At 39.2% G+C, this 17,258-nt stretch overlaps 4 protein-coding genes across 5 annotated transcripts; 1 reads left to right on the top strand and 3 right to left on the bottom strand.

The window, feature by feature from the left end:
* Positions 1–6,923: 6,923 nt before the first annotated feature.
* Positions 6,924–8,526, bottom strand: LOC132791224 (damage-control phosphatase ARMT1). The gene has a single exon (XM_060800064.1). It carries the CDS (start codon positions 8,404–8,406, stop codon positions 6,988–6,990), a length of 1,419 nt encoding a protein of 472 aa, XP_060656047.1. The 5' UTR covers positions 8,407–8,526; the 3' UTR covers positions 6,924–6,987.
* Positions 8,527–8,939: 413 nt separating this feature from the next.
* Positions 8,940–10,979, bottom strand: LOC132791223 (damage-control phosphatase ARMT1). The gene is made up of 5 exons (XM_060800063.1): positions 10,575–10,979; positions 10,346–10,451; positions 10,179–10,275; positions 9,250–10,116; positions 8,940–9,183 (listed from the first exon to the last, which is right to left on the bottom strand). The coding sequence occupies exons 1-5, from the start codon at positions 10,787–10,789 to the stop codon at positions 9,032–9,034; spliced, it is 1,437 nt and encodes a 478-aa protein (XP_060656046.1). The 5' UTR covers positions 10,790–10,979; the 3' UTR covers positions 8,940–9,031.
* A 325-nt stretch (positions 10,980–11,304) lies between these two features.
* Positions 11,305–13,103, bottom strand: LOC132789332 (damage-control phosphatase ARMT1). Of its 2 annotated transcripts, none has more exons than XM_060797270.1 (4): positions 12,680–13,103; positions 12,512–12,628; positions 11,737–12,457; positions 11,305–11,674 (listed from the first exon to the last, which is right to left on the bottom strand). In XM_060797270.1, exons 1-4 carry the CDS (start codon positions 12,954–12,956, stop codon positions 11,365–11,367), a joined length of 1,425 nt encoding a protein of 474 aa, XP_060653253.1. In that variant the 5' UTR covers positions 12,957–13,103; the 3' UTR covers positions 11,305–11,364. The 2 variants fall into 2 exon arrangements, with proteins under 2 accessions (XP_060653253.1, XP_060653254.1); XM_060797271.1 differs by having other exon boundaries at positions 12,512–12,608; positions 12,675–13,101.
* Positions 13,104–13,433: 330 nt separating this feature from the next.
* Positions 13,434–17,094, top strand: LOC132789331 (ceramide glucosyltransferase). Its single transcript, XM_060797269.1, has 2 exons — positions 13,434–14,763; positions 15,598–17,094. Exons 1-2 carry the CDS (start codon positions 13,951–13,953, stop codon positions 16,222–16,224), a joined length of 1,440 nt encoding a protein of 479 aa, XP_060653252.1. The 5' UTR covers positions 13,434–13,950; the 3' UTR covers positions 16,225–17,094.
* Positions 17,095–17,258: the final 164 nt, after the last annotated feature.

The raw sequence follows: 17,258 nt of genomic DNA, 5'->3' as shown, positions 1-17,258 counted from the left end.
TTGCAACGAGTTTGTAATGTTTTGAGTCGTTCTCTCATGTATGTTCCCCCTGGTACTTTTTGCGATTTTATCAGTCATGATAGCATGCGACTTAGTAAATTTTAGGACATCATTTCAAATTAATATTTCTTGCGTTTTGTACATTATGTTTTAAAAACTATTTTGGAATAACAATGAAAAGGAATCATAAAAGATCATACAATTGTCTCTATATTGTCAACAAGCTATTATCACATCCTTATCTACAGCTCTGTAATCAGTTGTAAACAGGTGATAACGATTTAACTTACAATATAAGCTTAAAATATATGGATAATGAGTGGAAATAGTTTTTTATATTCTTCTTAAACTATAAAAAAAATGTTCCGCATATATATTCCCGAGTTTTCAGAGCTAACTGTATATAACTCATATAGAGTGATATCATAACTTTAATATTTGTAGAGTAATTTATTTGAAAAGAATATGCCTTTAAATTCACAGAATTCAGGGTCTTGTTTTGACTGCCAGTTGGATGACCGCCTTCTCCCCCCGCATCATCCAGTGAGGATCATCTTCGGTCAACCAATCCACAGTACACAGAGGCATCCCGGAGTAGATATCCGATTTGATAACGCGCAGAGCACAAATGCTGGTGGGTATAAAACCGCCCAAGCAATCCCGGAATGGAGTCGTTGAACTGCGATTGATGTCGTCCAGGAGTTTGCGATAATTCAGGTCTCCTTTGAATATGACAAGAATGCTAAAGCTGAGTTCTTTTTTTTTATAGTAGCAGGACGTCAGTGCTCTTCTGTTGTCGAATTGTTAATGTTCTTTTATTGAAATAATTCGGTTGGCTTAGCCTAAGTACATAATGGTGGAATGCCACTGCGGCAGAAGAGCAGCTGTATATATATATATCTTATATACTATGATCGGGAGAGAGAGTCTTATGGGCATATATATATATATGCAATATATATATGTATATATGTATATTGCAAGCGGTCAGAGTGGGAATGCTGACTTAGCTTGAATGCTGTCTTAGCGTGCAGCAAAAGTGGATGATCGTATTTCACGTCCACTTGAGTTTGCTTATTTAAGCAATACAACATAGAGTTGCTGTTTTGTCTTTGGTACAGTGTACCCTCGATTAATGCACATACCACACCTCCCTCCTTTTGAAAAATAACGTTATGAAGTGAAGTTATTATTATTATTTATTTATTTATTTATTATTTTCTATTATACTGGTATTATGTGTATTTGATGTTAATGAATTAAAATGATTGATGATATTGAGTTTTAGATGAATAAAAGGGAATCCAAAAAAAAAAATTTTTTATAATTATTAAAATTCAAACATATTTATGTCTTTATCTTTTTTTTGGCTGATCAGACCGTTTTTTTTTGGTTTTTTAGCCTATCTTTATGTACTACCTGTTGTTTCTTATTTCGTATTTTAATAGTTATGTTGTCACTTGATCCTATATCTAATACATGGTGCGTTCCAAAGTAAACAGGACTTTTTGAATCTAGCGCCATCTAGTGGCGTCATCTATATATCAACTAGTGCGTTAGAATCTGCTATCCTTTATCGACTTCCAGTAAAAATTTCATGACATTTCATCTATTGGAAGTGAAGTTATTGCGTTTTAAGTGTCAGTATGTTTTTGTCATCGGTGCGAAAATGAGCTTCGAACAAAGAGCCAACATTAAATTTTGTTTTAAAACTTTTACCGAAACGTTTCAATTGACGAAACAAGTTAATGGCGATGGTTGCCTATCCCGTAGCAGAGTGGACGAGTGGTTTCAACGTTTTCAAAGTGATCGTGAGGACATAAATGACGATGAACATGTGGGCCAACCAAAATCCGCGATAACCGAAAATTCCATCAAAACTGTGCGTGAATTCATAAAAAATCAGCCGAAATCATCATTGAAATTTATGGAAACATCTCCGAAACATCGATTTATCGCATTTTGACCGAACATTTGGGCTTTCAAAATTTGTGTGCACGGTTTGTTCCGCACAAATTGACTGACGTCCAAAAATTGTTCTGAATTCAACATTCGAAGGACCGACTATTTGACCAAAAATCACATTTTAACCATCAACCACTCCCCGTATTCACCTGATATGGCACCGTGCGACTTCTACCTTTTCGGAATAATGCATTTGCCGATGAAAGGAAGGCGTTAGGCAGACGTCGAGGCCATTCAAACGGCTTGCACCGGCATACTGGAGGCCATACCGGGCAACGAGCTAAAACACTCGTTCGACATGCTTTTGGACCGTGCAAAAAGCTGTATTAAAGCAGAAGGAAACTATTTTGAATAATATAAATTGATTTTGCCGAAAAACCTATTTGTTCTGTCTTTTTGTTAAAAGTCCTGTTTACTTTGGAACGCACCTTGTATGTACGTCGTAAGGACCTTCGTATCTATTATCTAACTAATGATCTGTTTCGTTTTTAAGCAATACTTTATCTCCTATTTTTAAATCAAAATTATTTGTCTGGGTAATCTGCCAAATATTAGTTCATATGGGCAATAGTCATGAACTATTGAGGGTGTTGTATTGAAACAATAAGTGAAATATGGTAACCAAATGTCCCAATCACTTTTGTCAACTGATATATATGAACGTATATATTCATTGAAAGTTCGGTGGCTTCTTTCTATTGTTTCTAGAGTTTGATGATGGTGAGCGCTAGATGTTAGATTTTTTATATGCATATATTTGCATAATTCATTTATAAGTGAATTTTTGTATTCTGTACCTTGATCCGTAATGAACGTCTTCATTGGACCGTACTTCAATACAAATGATTCGAATATAGCCTTTGCAACTGTTTGAGCACTTTTATTCGGTGTTGGAATAGTGACTAAAAACTTAGGTAGATCGCATATGATTGTAACTGCATACTCATTTCCGTCTTCCGATTTCGGTAATGGACCAATGGTATCAATTAAAACGGTATCAAATGCTGTTGCTGGCGTTGGTGTCAATTTTAATGGTGTTTTGGTATGTATTGTTGTTTTGGCTTGTTGGCATTTCAAACAAGTCGTTACATACTTTGATATTGTCTTGGTCATTTGTGGCCAATAATAAAATCTTTTGATTTTTAACTGGGTTCGCGCAATACCAGTGCGGCCTCCTTCTATAGGATCATCATGGAATTTTGTCAAAATTTCCGTCTAGCGATTTCTGGTTTTTGGCTATCTGCCATACGATAGTTTTTTATATAGACCGGTGTTTCCTAATCTGCGTTTTTGTTTGTAAAAATTGATAGCTGATTTTGGTTCTGTTTCTAAACCAAATATATCGCTAAATTCGGTGCATAAATTAGTTAGTACTGTATTAAACTGTTTAGGAAATCTCAACTGTTTAAAGATTTCTTTGGTTCCATTATCATTTTCTAATGGTGTTGTACAAATGTCATAGTCTTCCAATGATTCGCTTTTGATCTTTGCGCCTTCTATTATGGCGTCTTTAGTATTTGTATTTATAATACGAATCAATGCGTTTTCGCTATCGACAATTGTGCTTGCTATTATTATGACCGATTGTAGCTCCTGATTTGGTATTACAACCGTTTTTTCGCTAGTGAGTAATTTGACTTGTCTAATTACTTCGCATCTAGCTGGCAATAATAATGTGTTGGAATCTAAGTTGTTTAAATTGGAATGTTAATATGTCTATTGAAGTTATTGGGTCTTATTATGAACCAGTCTTGATTGCTTTGAAATTCTAATATGCAATTGTATTTTTTAATGAAATCTAAACCGATTATGCCATCGCATGGTATCGGAAAATTCTCTTTAGCTAGATTTAGCCATTCCATGTATGTACATTCAGGATGTTCTAGTACCATATGAATTTCATGTAGTTCTAGAACATCCTGGATGCACATACATGGAATGGCTAAATCTAGCAAAAGCCATAAACAATATAAGAGATGCTTTTGATAAATCATATAAATGCATCAATAAAAACGCTCTGATAAAAACTCAGACGCTTATTTATCACATAAAGGTATTCATAACGCAGTACAACGCGTTACAAAACCTTATATTAAAAAGCAGAGAACATGAAGCTCAATGCTTAAAAGTTCTCAGTTCATTCGGTAAAAGACTACATAATACTAGTGTTAGACACAGTATTATAATAGAAGTACCAACCGAAATATCCAAAATAGCGGAATTCGACGAAAGCCAGCTAAAAGAACTAGACGAGTCACAACCGCAAGAGGATTTGGATATCGAAAGCGATATCGAATCCATAGAAGAGATAAAGACAAATATATTACAATCTGCTAGCATAAACATAGCCAATACAGTGGAAGCTCAGAGAGCATACCTTAAACAGGTATCCGCAACAATACCTGAATTCGATGGTAAGAAACTCCATCTAAACAGGTTTGTGACAGCATTAAAGTTGACGGCTCTAACTAAAGATCAGGAAGCTTTAGCCGTAGAGGTCATCAAGACCAAAATTATTGGACCATTGACGTATAAAGTCGAACATGCGACATCAATACAAGCAATAATTAACATATTGCAGGCAAACGTAAAAGGCGAATCACCTGACGTTATAAAAGCCAAGTTAATGAATGCCCAACAAAAAGGCAAAACCGAGTCCCAGTACGCTACCGAAATAGACAACATGCGTAAGCAGCTCGAATCAGCTTACATAGACGGCGGATTAGACGCCGATAATGCCGTCAAATTCGCGACAAAAGAGTCGATATCGGCAATGATCAAAAACTGTACCAATGAGTCACTCAAAATGATCTTAACAGCGGGTACATTTAGTACATTCAATGATGCAATGGAAAAATATATACATTGCAGTACAGAAATGACCGGCAATTCTAACACAGTCTTATTCTACAATGGGAATAATAGACGAGGTAATTATAATGCCAACTATCGCAGAATGATAACCAAGGTTATAAAGGTTATCGCGGCCGTGGTAATAACAGAGGCGGAGGTAACCGAAGGGGTAACCAAAGCCAAAATAACAATCAAAATCAAAATGTCAATAACAACCGAAATGTGCGTAACGTACAATCGGAAAACAGCCAAACCCCCTTAAGCAATCAGCAGTAAAGGTGTTTAAATTGAAAGCGATGTAATCGCACCTGTACCCCTGTGGTATGGTCTGTACTATGACCATCATGTACGATAGTATTTTTTTTTTTTATATATTTTTTCTAAATCGTTGGCTCGACCCATGTAAGTCTTTCTCAACGATCTCTTATGAAGAAGATATATCTTCAGTACTAAGTTAAGGGCTGATATTATTACTAAAATCAAAAGTAGCACGTACAGTGCGTCTAAGTGTGGAGTTGTATCCACGACTTCTACTGTATTTATAACATTTGCGGTTTTATCGTCCGCTTTTGACTGGGTGCTCCCATTGTGAAAAAAATTGTAGTTAAAGATTAAGACATAGATATATCTTGAATAATTGACAATTATTATCTTCTTTTTTTTTGGTTTATGTTAAAACTCTATACCATTTCCCTAATTAATGAATGAATTCATTATACATAAATTGCAAATTAGCAAATTTACAATGTTTTCTACTTATACTCGTATTAAGTTTAAGGCTGAGTATAATGTGTTAGTTGTGAATATGGGCCCTAGTAAGTTAGTAATTGTTGTTTTTTGTTGTTGCAGCGGAAACCGCATTGGCAACATTAATAATATTGGGGCGGTTGGGGCTATGGCTTTTTAAAGCAGCTCGCTCACCGCGAAGTTTAATGCTGAGGGCTGCAAGGCGCTCCTTGTAGCGCTGTCGGTCTTCCTCGTTGGTTGCCGTCTTCAGCAACTCGATGTTCAGTCTTCTTAAGCTGAGCAATTTTACCCGGCAGCCACCTCGCTTCTTCTTAGGTGGCTGCTCCCTCGCTGCTGTCCTTACCTTGTATTCCTCTATGATCAAGAGCTTTGGTCCCGCGGCTGGATCTGCCTCTATTGCCTCTTTAAGGCTTGTGCCTCTTTAAGGCTTGTGCCTCTTTAAGGCTTGGCAGGTCCCTTTGCTCGACAGGAGCAGGGTGTTGAAACGTCGGCCTGGTGGTCATTCGCTATTGTAGCTTCTTGGATTTCTTTTGTAGCTCATCTGCTACTCCTTCGTTGCTATAGTGTGCGGATGTGCACACCATAGTTTTCTTAACTTTTTTTTTCACTTGACTCGACTACGTTATATAGTTTTTATAGACTGCACAACTTTTCTTTGTTTGATGTTTTAACATATGATTTGTGTATTGTGCGTTTTTATCATTTCACTGCACCAAGACAATTGTTTTATATCATTATTTGTCTTTTGATTATATCGCCATTATTATTATTTTTTTTTGTTTGTTTTGTTTTAAAAAAACGATCCGAAGAGCCTTAGCTCTTTTGTTACGGTCGCCATGTAATAAAATGTCATATGTTCGTAGTCAAGTTTATAGTAGCAGCACGTCAGTGCTCATCTGTTGTCAAATTGTTAATGTTCTTTTATTGAAATAATTCGGTTGTTTTAGCCTAAGTACATATGTTAATGGTGGAATGCCACTGCGCTGCCGTTGGCAGCGGCAGAAGAGCAGCTGCACATATATATCTTATATACTATGATCGGGAGAGAGAGTCTTATAGGCATATATGTATATATGTATATTGCAAGCGGTCAGAGTGGGAATGCTGACTTAGCTTTAATGCTGTCTTAGCGTGCAGCAGAAGTGGGTGATCGTATTTCACGTCCACTTGAGTTTGCTTATTTAAGCAATACAACTTAGTGTTGCTGTTTAGTTATTGGTACAGTGTACCCTCGATATATGCACATACTACATTACAATATAAGTGTGGAAATAGTTTTTTATATTCTTATACATATACAAATGTTTCTAAGTCTTCAGAGCTAACTGTATATAACTCATATCTTCCCTCTTTTAATATAGAGTGAAATCATAACTTTAATATTCTTAGAGTAATTTATTTGAACAGAATATGGCTTAAAATTCAAAGTCTTGTTTTGACTGCCAGTTGGATGACCGCCTTCTCCCCCCGCATCATCCAGTGAGGATCATCTTCGGTCAACCAATCCACAGTACACAGAGGCATCCCGGAGTAGATATCCGATTTGATAACGCGCAGAGCACAAATGCTGGTGGGTATAAAACCGCCAAAGCAATCCCGGAATGGAGTCGTTGAACTGCGATTGATGTCATCTAGGAGTTTGCGATAATTCAGGTCTCCTTTGAATATGACAAGAGTGCTAAAGCTGAGTTCAACGTACAAGCACGGAGACAGCTGACGCATGGAACTGAAGCCAGTTGGCTTTGTCCAGAAATCGTTGATGCTGCACAGCTCCAAGCGCTGATTACGCAGAAGAGATCGCATCTTATGGCCAAAGGCGGAAAGTTCGACCAACTTATTGCGCAAGAAGCTGTTCAGCATCCAGTGAAAGTCAGCTGCTGTGACATCGGACACAAACCAGGGAATGGACTTCACATGGAAGCGCACCTTCTGGGCCAGACCCGTTTCGAGAATATACTCGGCCAGCAGAAGATCAGAAAAGAGCTCAAAGGCAGCATTGTCGAAGACGATGTCGATAACAATAGGCTGTCTAGACGTTTGTTTATTCTCTATGAGAAGATGCCACACATCCGTGGACTGATCTATTATCAAATCCTTGTCGTATTCGTCGATCAATTGTAACATTTCATCATTCGGTGGATCGGCTGTGTTCGACAGATCACAACGATTGCTCCAAAGAGATAGTTTCAGCATTAGCTGAAAGTTCATCTGGTTAAGTGGAAGTCCACGAGTGGCAATCACAATATTATTCATGAGATTAGCTAGTCCTTGTGCTGTATTGAATTTAATCGGAGAAAAGTAATCAAAGTTCCTAAGAGTTTCTGCGCGTCTAAAAGCCGCCCAAATGCGTCGATAGAGATAGCATTCGGCAAAAAGCCAAGTCGAGGTGAACCACTGATTCTTCTCGCGATTAGCCAGCCTCTTGATAGCCACATTCCATTCTTTGGCATCGGGCTCCTGGTCGTAGAACAACTTAAACGGACTATTCTGCAGTATTTCCGTACGCAAAATGCTCAAGCTCCAAATGACACGTCGCAGATCGAAGCGTGCATAATCACCACAGCGCTTCATGATCCATTCCTCGTTCTCTCTCATGCTGTGGATCAGCTCGTGGATCATGTGTGGAGAGCGAGTCCGAAATGTTTTGTAGGCGTGGCTGTGGTAGAACTTGGCACTCAAAGGCTCATTCAGGGCTGGATAAAGAACAAGTATGTTTTGCTTTTCCACAAAATCGTCCAGTTTATTGTGTACGACAGTTTCCAAGGTTGTCCATGAGGATTCATATGTATTGTTGGAACTTAAACTGGTCCAGGACTCTATAGTTCGTATGGCCACCGACATGGTTTCCGCCTCTACAAATCTCAACTCAACTTTAAAATAACCTACGTAACTTGTAATTTTGACAGCATTGTCAACTACTTAAAATTTAATTTTTATACCCGCTACCCAAGGGATAATTTTGAAGCTAGAGCGGCGAATATATGTACATACAATACATGCAACAATAACTATAGTCTGTATGGTTTCGAAAAATTTGGTTGTTATCATTTAAGAAATTCTTCCGTATGGGGAAATCACCTGCTTACTACAGATCTTAGTAGCTTTGATTGACAATTTGGTATATTTTGTAATCAATCGTATATTTTTAATGCATTACTATATCAATATACCAATTAAAGCCTTTGGTACACTTTATTACCGCCCTCTTTTGCTTTAATTCGAAATGGGTAGCGGGTATCTCACAGTCTAGCACGCTCGACTTTCGTACTTGTTGAAATCTAACTCGAAACTAACAAATAAATATATGTAGTCTATAAACAAGATATCGCTCTAAAGCTTAACAAGTTTCATTTAATCCAATTGCACTTAACAAGTGATAAAATTTAACAACAGAGAAAACTAGCACAACAATAATTTTATACATAAAATTGCAAACTATTAATTAGTCTAATGTTTTGGTGAATCTCTATTTGCTGGCAAATTGAATGAGTCCGTATTCTCCAGTGAGCATCCATTCCTTATTCTTAGCAAACAATTGCTGTGACAATCCCTGTGGCAGTCCGCACACCAAATCCGCTTTAATAGTGCGCAAAGTGCAGAGATTCGAGGGCTTAAAACCTGCATTAGGAATGAATTTCAATATATCAAGCTGAATTGCAAGATTGTAGCACAAATAAAACTCACCACGCAAGCAGGTATCAAAGGATTCGGTGTCATTCCAGCTGTAGTCTCCCAACAACTTGCGATAGTTCAGATCTCCCTTGAATATGACCAGCTGAGCCTGTGACAAACGCTCATAGAGCGGCGCATTAACCTCCGCCATGCGATAGAACTCATAGGGACTGGTCCAGAAATGCTCCAAGGGCGCTAATTCAAATTTACCCTCATCCGTGAGACGCTTCAGCTTCTTGCCCAGTTCACTTAGCAGTGGATCAGCTTGATCGGCAAGAAACTGGAGTGTCCAATGGTAATCATGGCTCATCACATCCGAGATGAACCAAGGAATGGCCTTGACGTTGAAACGCACCTTCTTCGCCAATCCCTTGTCGATAATGTACTCGGCTAATATGAGATCCGTGTACAGTTCATAGCCGGCGTTGTCGCAAATAATCTCGACGATTCCCTCGCCATTGGCACTGTGCAGTGACTGCCAAATGGCATTTGTATTATCCACCAGCAGATTGTCATCTAGCTCTTTGACCAAATCGAGAGCATCTCCCGTGGGCTTGATCTGTTTGCCCGATGTTATCGACAGATCACAACGATTGCCCCAAAGATTCAATTTCAGCAGCTGCTGGAAAGTGGCTGCATTGCTCTCACTGCTACGTGTGCCTCGCGCTACAGCTAACATGGCATCCAGACTAAGTTGGGCAGCGGTTTGTTTCTGCTTGCTGAAGTAATCATAGCTGGCCAGATATTTCGATGTCAGGAAGATGGAGGAGACTTTGCGATACATGTAGCACTCGGCATAGAGCCAACAAGCTCGGAAGTAGGTGCGTTGCTGTTGCGGCAACTGTTCCAAGAATGCATTCCACACTGCAGTGTCGCTACCTAAGAAATGGTGGATTTAGTAGATGCCGCAACATGTGTTCCACAATCCCCACACACATTACCATTGTCCGTAAAAGGCAACAAATTTCCATTTTGTAGAATATTCAAACGCAGTTCTCGAATTTCATTTACTGTTTGTTCAATATCGCTGGTAACATCCTGTAAAGTGCAATTGATTGATTGATTCAGTTATTATGCAATGCAAGGCGAATGCAAATAACAAACTTACCGCACCGTGTACTGTCAGCAATTCGTCCTTGTCCTTGGCCAAAGAGTTGGCAATTGTTTCCAATGTTGATGGCAGGCGAACGCGAAACGTGTAATACGCAAAGCTCCTATGAAGCGAATGGGGTCATATTAGAGGTCAGGCAATCAAATTGCATCAACAGCACACACACAACATATGAATTGTCCGACACACGTGCGTCTGTCTATATCTATATATAGCCAATACTCACTGCTTATATAGGGCCGCTAGCAGCGTATGCGGAGGCGTCTCGCTATCAATAATTCCATTCTTCACATCGAAATCTGCGTCATCTTGTGTTAAGCTCATGTTCCTTAATATTCCTTGATGACTTCTGGGTTCTGTTATGTTCAATTCTGCACTTGTTGTTTGTTGACAGAGAAGTAAATGCAGCAACAACGGCAGCAACACAAAACGTTCATTCATCTAGTTATGCACGCAATCAGCTTGGCGCGTCAGAGATGCGCGTATGGAAAGTTACTGGCGGCCAGAGTGACCGCAAGCTCAATTTATAAATATACTAAATATTATTTGAACTGCTCAAAAGTACCACAATATTATAACAATTATACATTTAAATTTATTTTAATTTCACAATTTTTTAACCAAGTAACTGCCCTTAACCCCTGTGAATGTTGATTAGTGACAACTATATTTGAAATTATTAAAACCATGCTATAAAAGTGATATGAAAGTATCGCAAAGAAGACAAAATTATTATCTTTATCGATAGCTTTTTAAAAGTATCGAAAGCTCATATAACGAACAAATTTAAATGTAATCAAATTAAACCAATTTGTGTTTATGACATTAGCATTTTAATTTGTTTACTACATTCCATAAAAAAACCACATCATATGTGCAAGCGCCATTTCAAATAGTAATTAAATTCGTTTATTATCCAGGTCATCCTACTCCAAAATAAACTTTTGAATTCGAAATTAGTTTAACAGATGTTTATTTTTGGTTTGATTTTGGTGATATTCATGATATTTTGTATATTAATAGCCATATTCACGAGAGCCATCCACATACTGAATGAGACCATAGCTACAAGAAGACATCCATTGCGGCTCCTGTTTCAACAAATCATCACATACGCCCGCTCGAAGGCCACAAATCACCTCAGATTTTATTATGCGCAGAGCACACAAATTACTGGGAATAAAGCCACCTAAGCACGTCTTAATATCCTGTGAAGATTCCCAGCACACGTCACTCAACAGCTTGCGATAGTTCAAGTCTCCTTTAAATATTATTAGCTTCGAACGCTGCAGATTTGTGTACAATTCTGGCTCTAATGAGCGCATGCTGCAAGGCAAAACAAATTTATCAAGATTAATACGACTATTTAAGTGACAAATCGAACTAACCGATGAAAGGCATTGGGCGACGTCCAAAAATATGAAGCGGCTGCCAATTCGAATTTGCCCTCTTTGTAAAATTCTAAGAACTTTTGTCCCAAAAGACTAATAATGTAATCTGCATGATTGCTCAGATACTCCAGGGTGAAGTGAAAGTCGCGTGCTGTCGCATGGGACACGAAGCCAGGATGTGCCTTGACATGAAAACACACCTTATCCGCCATTCCCTTCTCGATGATGTACTCGGCCAAGAGGAAATCGTTAAACAACTCATACCCAGCACTATCCAGAACAATATCAACTTGATGTCTATTGCTCTTGTTGCACAAACAATTCCAAATATCTGTTGCATTATTCGCGATTATATAATCATCTAAAGTTGTGAAATCCTCGAGCACGTGCATATTGAAGATGTGTGCACCATTGTCCTCAAGATCATTGCGATTGCTCCACAAATTATATTTCAACAATTCGCTAAACATCTCAATGTTGTTTTCAGTGCGACGTGTGTATTTGGATAGTGAGAGAATTGCATCCTGGCTCCTGGTAAGTGAATGCTCCTTAATTTTGGCAAAGAAGTCAAACTCTTTCAGAAAGATGCTGTTCTCCACGAAGGAGTGGAGTTTGCGGTACATATAGGACTGAGTATGCATCCAGCAGGCCCTGTAAAATGTGCGACCGTCCTCTGGCAAGTGAGTTATGAAATTATTCCACTGTTCACGATCGGGTTCTAAAAATAATTGATTTAAGTCAGCATAGATCTTTCAATAATTTAAAAACTTACCATCGCCGTTAAATTGTTGAAATGGTTTGTCCGTTTGAAGCTCATACTTCAGTCTCGATATCAAGCCGATGATAATCTTCAGCTCCTCACGGGAGTTCTGTACAAAATTGTTTGGCGCTATAGACCAAAATTAAGACGAAAAGTGTCATAACTGTTTACGAACCTCACCGAATTGTGTGACTAACTCGTTCTTTTCCTTTGTTATGGAATCTATTACTTTTGTGAGCACCACCGGCAATTCATTCTGTAGTGTAGTGTAGGCGTAACTGCGTTTAAATTGGCCAGACATGAAGGCATTGAGCGGGGTCTGGATGTCGACAATATTGTATTTCGCATCGAAGTCCGTCTTGAACACCTTTGCCAAATTCTGGCCATCATTTTTGTTGCCCGTCGCCTGAACTGGGGCAACTGCCGAGGGATTCTCTTCTCCTTCGGGATCCATCATCTTGTTATATTGTAATTTTGAATTATTTGTGCATATTAAAACACTAACAAAAGTATCTTGAACACTTCAGCCGCCTACTTTATATTTTAAGCCATTTAAAGACGGAATAAACTCAATAGATCTTTTTATTTATATACATTACTTCTTTAAGTGGGCGTAATGTGACCAAAGCCGCAGCAAATGGTGCATGGTATGCTGTTAACGTAAAATCTACAATTTGCGAGTGGCGTATTTAATAATTTTTATTGCTTCTTCTATTGTATAAATAATAATATAGTTTTATTAATTTTTTTGTTTTATTTAAATTAATTGTTTATTGTTCACAGTGGTTTTGATAATCAACACCATAGTTAAGTATACTACGAACTAGCTCAATAATAAAATACCAACATTACTATTAGCATGATTTGGCATTTTTTGGCTACTTATAAATATACCATGTTTGCAATTTTTTTAGCGCATTTTCACTTCCGCGTTCCCTATTCTTCATTGCAGTTTTTACTTGGACATGGAACGCTACGCGAATTCTTTGAAATGTTTATCACGCGTGTATTAATGAATAATTAGCGAATAAAACACACACACGAAACAAAAAAACCTATGACGACATAGTGACAAAGTGTAATAGTCAACAACACCGCGACCAATTGTTGACTGTATTACGCGCGGGGTATGCTGACTCAATCACAACGAACGAGCGACAAAGGCAGCAGCAGCAGTAGAAGTAGAAGATACGACGGTGACGACGGGGATACGACGAGATAAAGTCCGGCAGAGGCTTTTTCGCAAAATTTTTAATATTTCTGTGCCACTCAACAACAACAAGCGAAGCTGACAACAACAGCAGCAACGACAAATGCATACCAATTAAACCGCAACGACACACACACACACACCTTACACGCACACAAACACAAGCACCCACAGGGCGCAGACAGCACCCAACACCCACACACACACGCCCGCAAAACACAAACGCACACACACTCGCGGAATGTCACATTTACCATTGCCGCTGTATGGCTTCGCAGCATTTTTTATGATTTTCTGGTTCGGCACTTGGTGTGTTCATCTGATCGCGATCTGCTATGGCAAATACAAGCTGCACAAGAAGTCATGCAAGCTGCCCACAGAATCATCCCCACTGCCGGGTGTCTCGATACTGAAGCCATTGATGGGCGTGGATCCCAATTTGCAGCATAATCTGGAGACGTTCTTCACCATGGATTATCCGCTGTACGAACTGCTCTTTTGCGTCGAGGATAAACATGATCCGGCCATTAAGCTGGTAGAACAGCTGCTGGACAAATACCCGCAGATCGATGCCCAGCTCTTTGTTGGCGGCTCCGATGTGGGCGTGAATCCCAAGATCAATAACATACATCCCGGCTATATGGCGGCCAAGTATGATTTTGTCATGATCTCGGACAGTGGCATCAAGATGAAGGACGACACGTTGCTCGACATGGTGCAGAATATGTCGGAGCGACATGCTCTAGTTCACCAGATGCCGTTTACCTGCGATCGCGATGGATTTGCGGCCACCTTCGAGAAGGTTTTCTTCGGCACGGTTCAGTCAAGGATTTATCTCTCGGCCGATGCATTGGGCATTAATTGCCACACGGGGATGTCGTGTCTGCTACGCAAAGCGGTCATCGATCAGCTGGGAGGATTACGCGCTTTTGGCTGCTACTTGGCCGAGGACTTCTTCATTGCCAAACGCGTCACAGAATTGGGCTGGAACATGCGCATCTCCAATCAGCCGGCACTGCAGAACAGCGGACTCTGCGACATTGGCAGTTTTCAGGTGAGATTCTAATTCGAACTTCCATTTCAAATTGGATTCAATGGGACAACGTAAAGAGGAATACAAATGACTCCAATTTGCGAATCATGTGAACTGTTTAATTGGGAATACGACTTGCTGTGCAGGAATTTAACCGGTTCCAATTAAAATTGTGCAAATTATGTGGAATGTGCCTGGATGCAAATTAGGAGAATTTTGAGATATAAACGATTAAAATTTGCAAATTATTCCCATTAGTGCGTATAATATTGTAAAGTAAATTTGTGAATCATAAATTTCTATTTGCGCAGCTTTCTTCGCTGTATTAGATTAAACAAATATTAGAATTGAGAAGGTTGAACTACTTTTTGTTGATATTTAGGGCATACAAATCTAGAACTAAACAAATTCAAGGAATTTAAACCATCAAAATTATTACAATCGATGCCCGCTTCCGCATTCAATCGATCTTTTCTAGCTAATTTGCATTAAATTTGGCAACTATTTAGCAGAACTTTAACCTTGAACTTTAAACAAATCAAGTTTCGGTTCAGCAAAGTTTAAAAGAAAGCGTTCTTCTTATTGTATTCCATTTTAGCGTACTTTAACAAATGTGGGATCTGTTAAAAACGAGTTCCTCATTGAATCAGACTTGAGATCACATCAGATATTATGCATTTGCGTTGTTCACAAAACGGTTTCCAGTTAACAAAAAGCTAACATCATCGCTGAAAAATAAAGCAACAATATTATATTCAGCTTATGCGGTTAAATGCGTTCTTTTTGGATTCGCTTAAATATATCATTTATTGTTTTCAGTTTTTCATAATGTATTTTCAATGTTCGTCTTTGCAGGCTCGCCTCATCCGATGGGCCAAGCTCAGGGTGGCGATGGTGCCGACAACGATACTCCTGGAACCCCTCTCGGAGTGCCTGGTGCTAGGTGCACTGGCTGCCTGCTCGGCATCGCTGCTGTTCGCCTGGGATCCATTGGTGTTTTACCTGGTGCACATCCTCGGCTGGTTCCTCTCCGACTGGCTGCTGCTGTCGATAGTGCAGCATGGTTCGATGCCGTTCCACAAGTTCGAGTTCGTCATCGGCTGGTTCTTCAGGGAGCTAAGCGGACCCTATCTCTTCCTGCACGCCCTGTGGAATCCCGCCATTCGCTGGCGTACGCGCACCTTTAAGCTGCACTGGGGCGGCATCGCCTACGAGTTGCCGCTGAACAACACACCCGCCTCGGAGTCGCCGCTCATTGCATCACAGCAACAGCAGCAGCAGCCAGCGCCCACGTTGCTGACCGCAACGGCAGCAGCAGCTGTGACGGCGACGTCAACGTCCACAACGACGCTGGCAACCACAACGTGCTCGGGTTCGGGTTCGGGTTCAGGCTCAGGAACGGGGACGGGTACAGGAAGTAGTACGGGTGTGGTTACGACGGGAACACTGCCGATGGCCAAGCATCGTTTGCTGGTGTCGTAGCAGCAGCTAAAGCTAGTTACAATTTGTTTGTTATATGCGTAATTTGTACTTTAACTAGTTTCGATTTGTTTCTTGTTTTGTTTTGTTTTTTTTTTTTTTCGAGAGAGCGACACAGCCAACTGCGATTTGTACAACAGTAACAGTAACAGTAACAGTAACTTTAACATCAACACATCTTCATCTGCATCAATCAGATGGAAGTCGTAGTAGTATTATTACTAGCTAACATTAACGTAAAAACCCTTTAGTCACTACATAACTTAAGTTAGGTACGTGTAACGATTAAGAGAATTGGGCGCACAGACAAATGAAAACAAAAACATTAAACATTAACTGTAAACAGTACACAGTACTAAGATTAAGAAGGGGGGCCACCAGACCTTATTTTGATAAATGGCAATTGTACTTGAGCAGCAAAAGAAGAGAATCTTCCGCTCACAGTTGCTGATAGCGAAGGAAGGAAGGAAAGAATGGAGGAAAGGAAGAGCGAAAACTATTTGATAAGTTAGTTTGTAGTTAGGTTTGCAACGTAATGTTTGTCCAACATTTGGTCATGCGATTTAGTTAGTATTAGCAATCACTTTTGTATATTTATCTGCTGAGATTGATGAACGAGTTACTTAGTTAAGCTTTAGTTTTGTTTTTTTGAGTTTGAGTTCGAGATCGATTCGATGTAATTAAGTTAAGTTAATTTATTATTTGTTAGCCCTACACAGATACACTTAGTTTACTTCGTTTGTTTGCTGGAATTACCCTTACACACATACATATATGCATAACATACATATACTATATTCATTTCCTTGCTTATCGCTCTGTAAATAGGCTTCGCTAAACCGCCATCGAATAAATTTAATTTAATTTAAATAATTCAACCGTGAATAATTTGATTTGTTTTATTATGTATTACACACGAAACCAACACACACATTTCATAGAACTCTATATATATATATTTTCTGTTGTACTTATCGTAACGAGTACATTTCGATTATCAGTTATTTCTGGATGATAATAGATCGCACGAGCTATTG

This window comes from Drosophila nasuta, chromosome 3 (genome assembly GCF_023558535.2).
Source record: "Drosophila nasuta strain 15112-1781.00 chromosome 3, ASM2355853v1, whole genome shotgun sequence".
Taxonomy (NCBI): domain Eukaryota; kingdom Metazoa; phylum Arthropoda; class Insecta; order Diptera; family Drosophilidae; genus Drosophila; species Drosophila nasuta.
The sequence above is the reverse complement of the archived record's forward strand: the minus strand, read 5'-3'. Positions and strand labels throughout refer to the sequence as shown.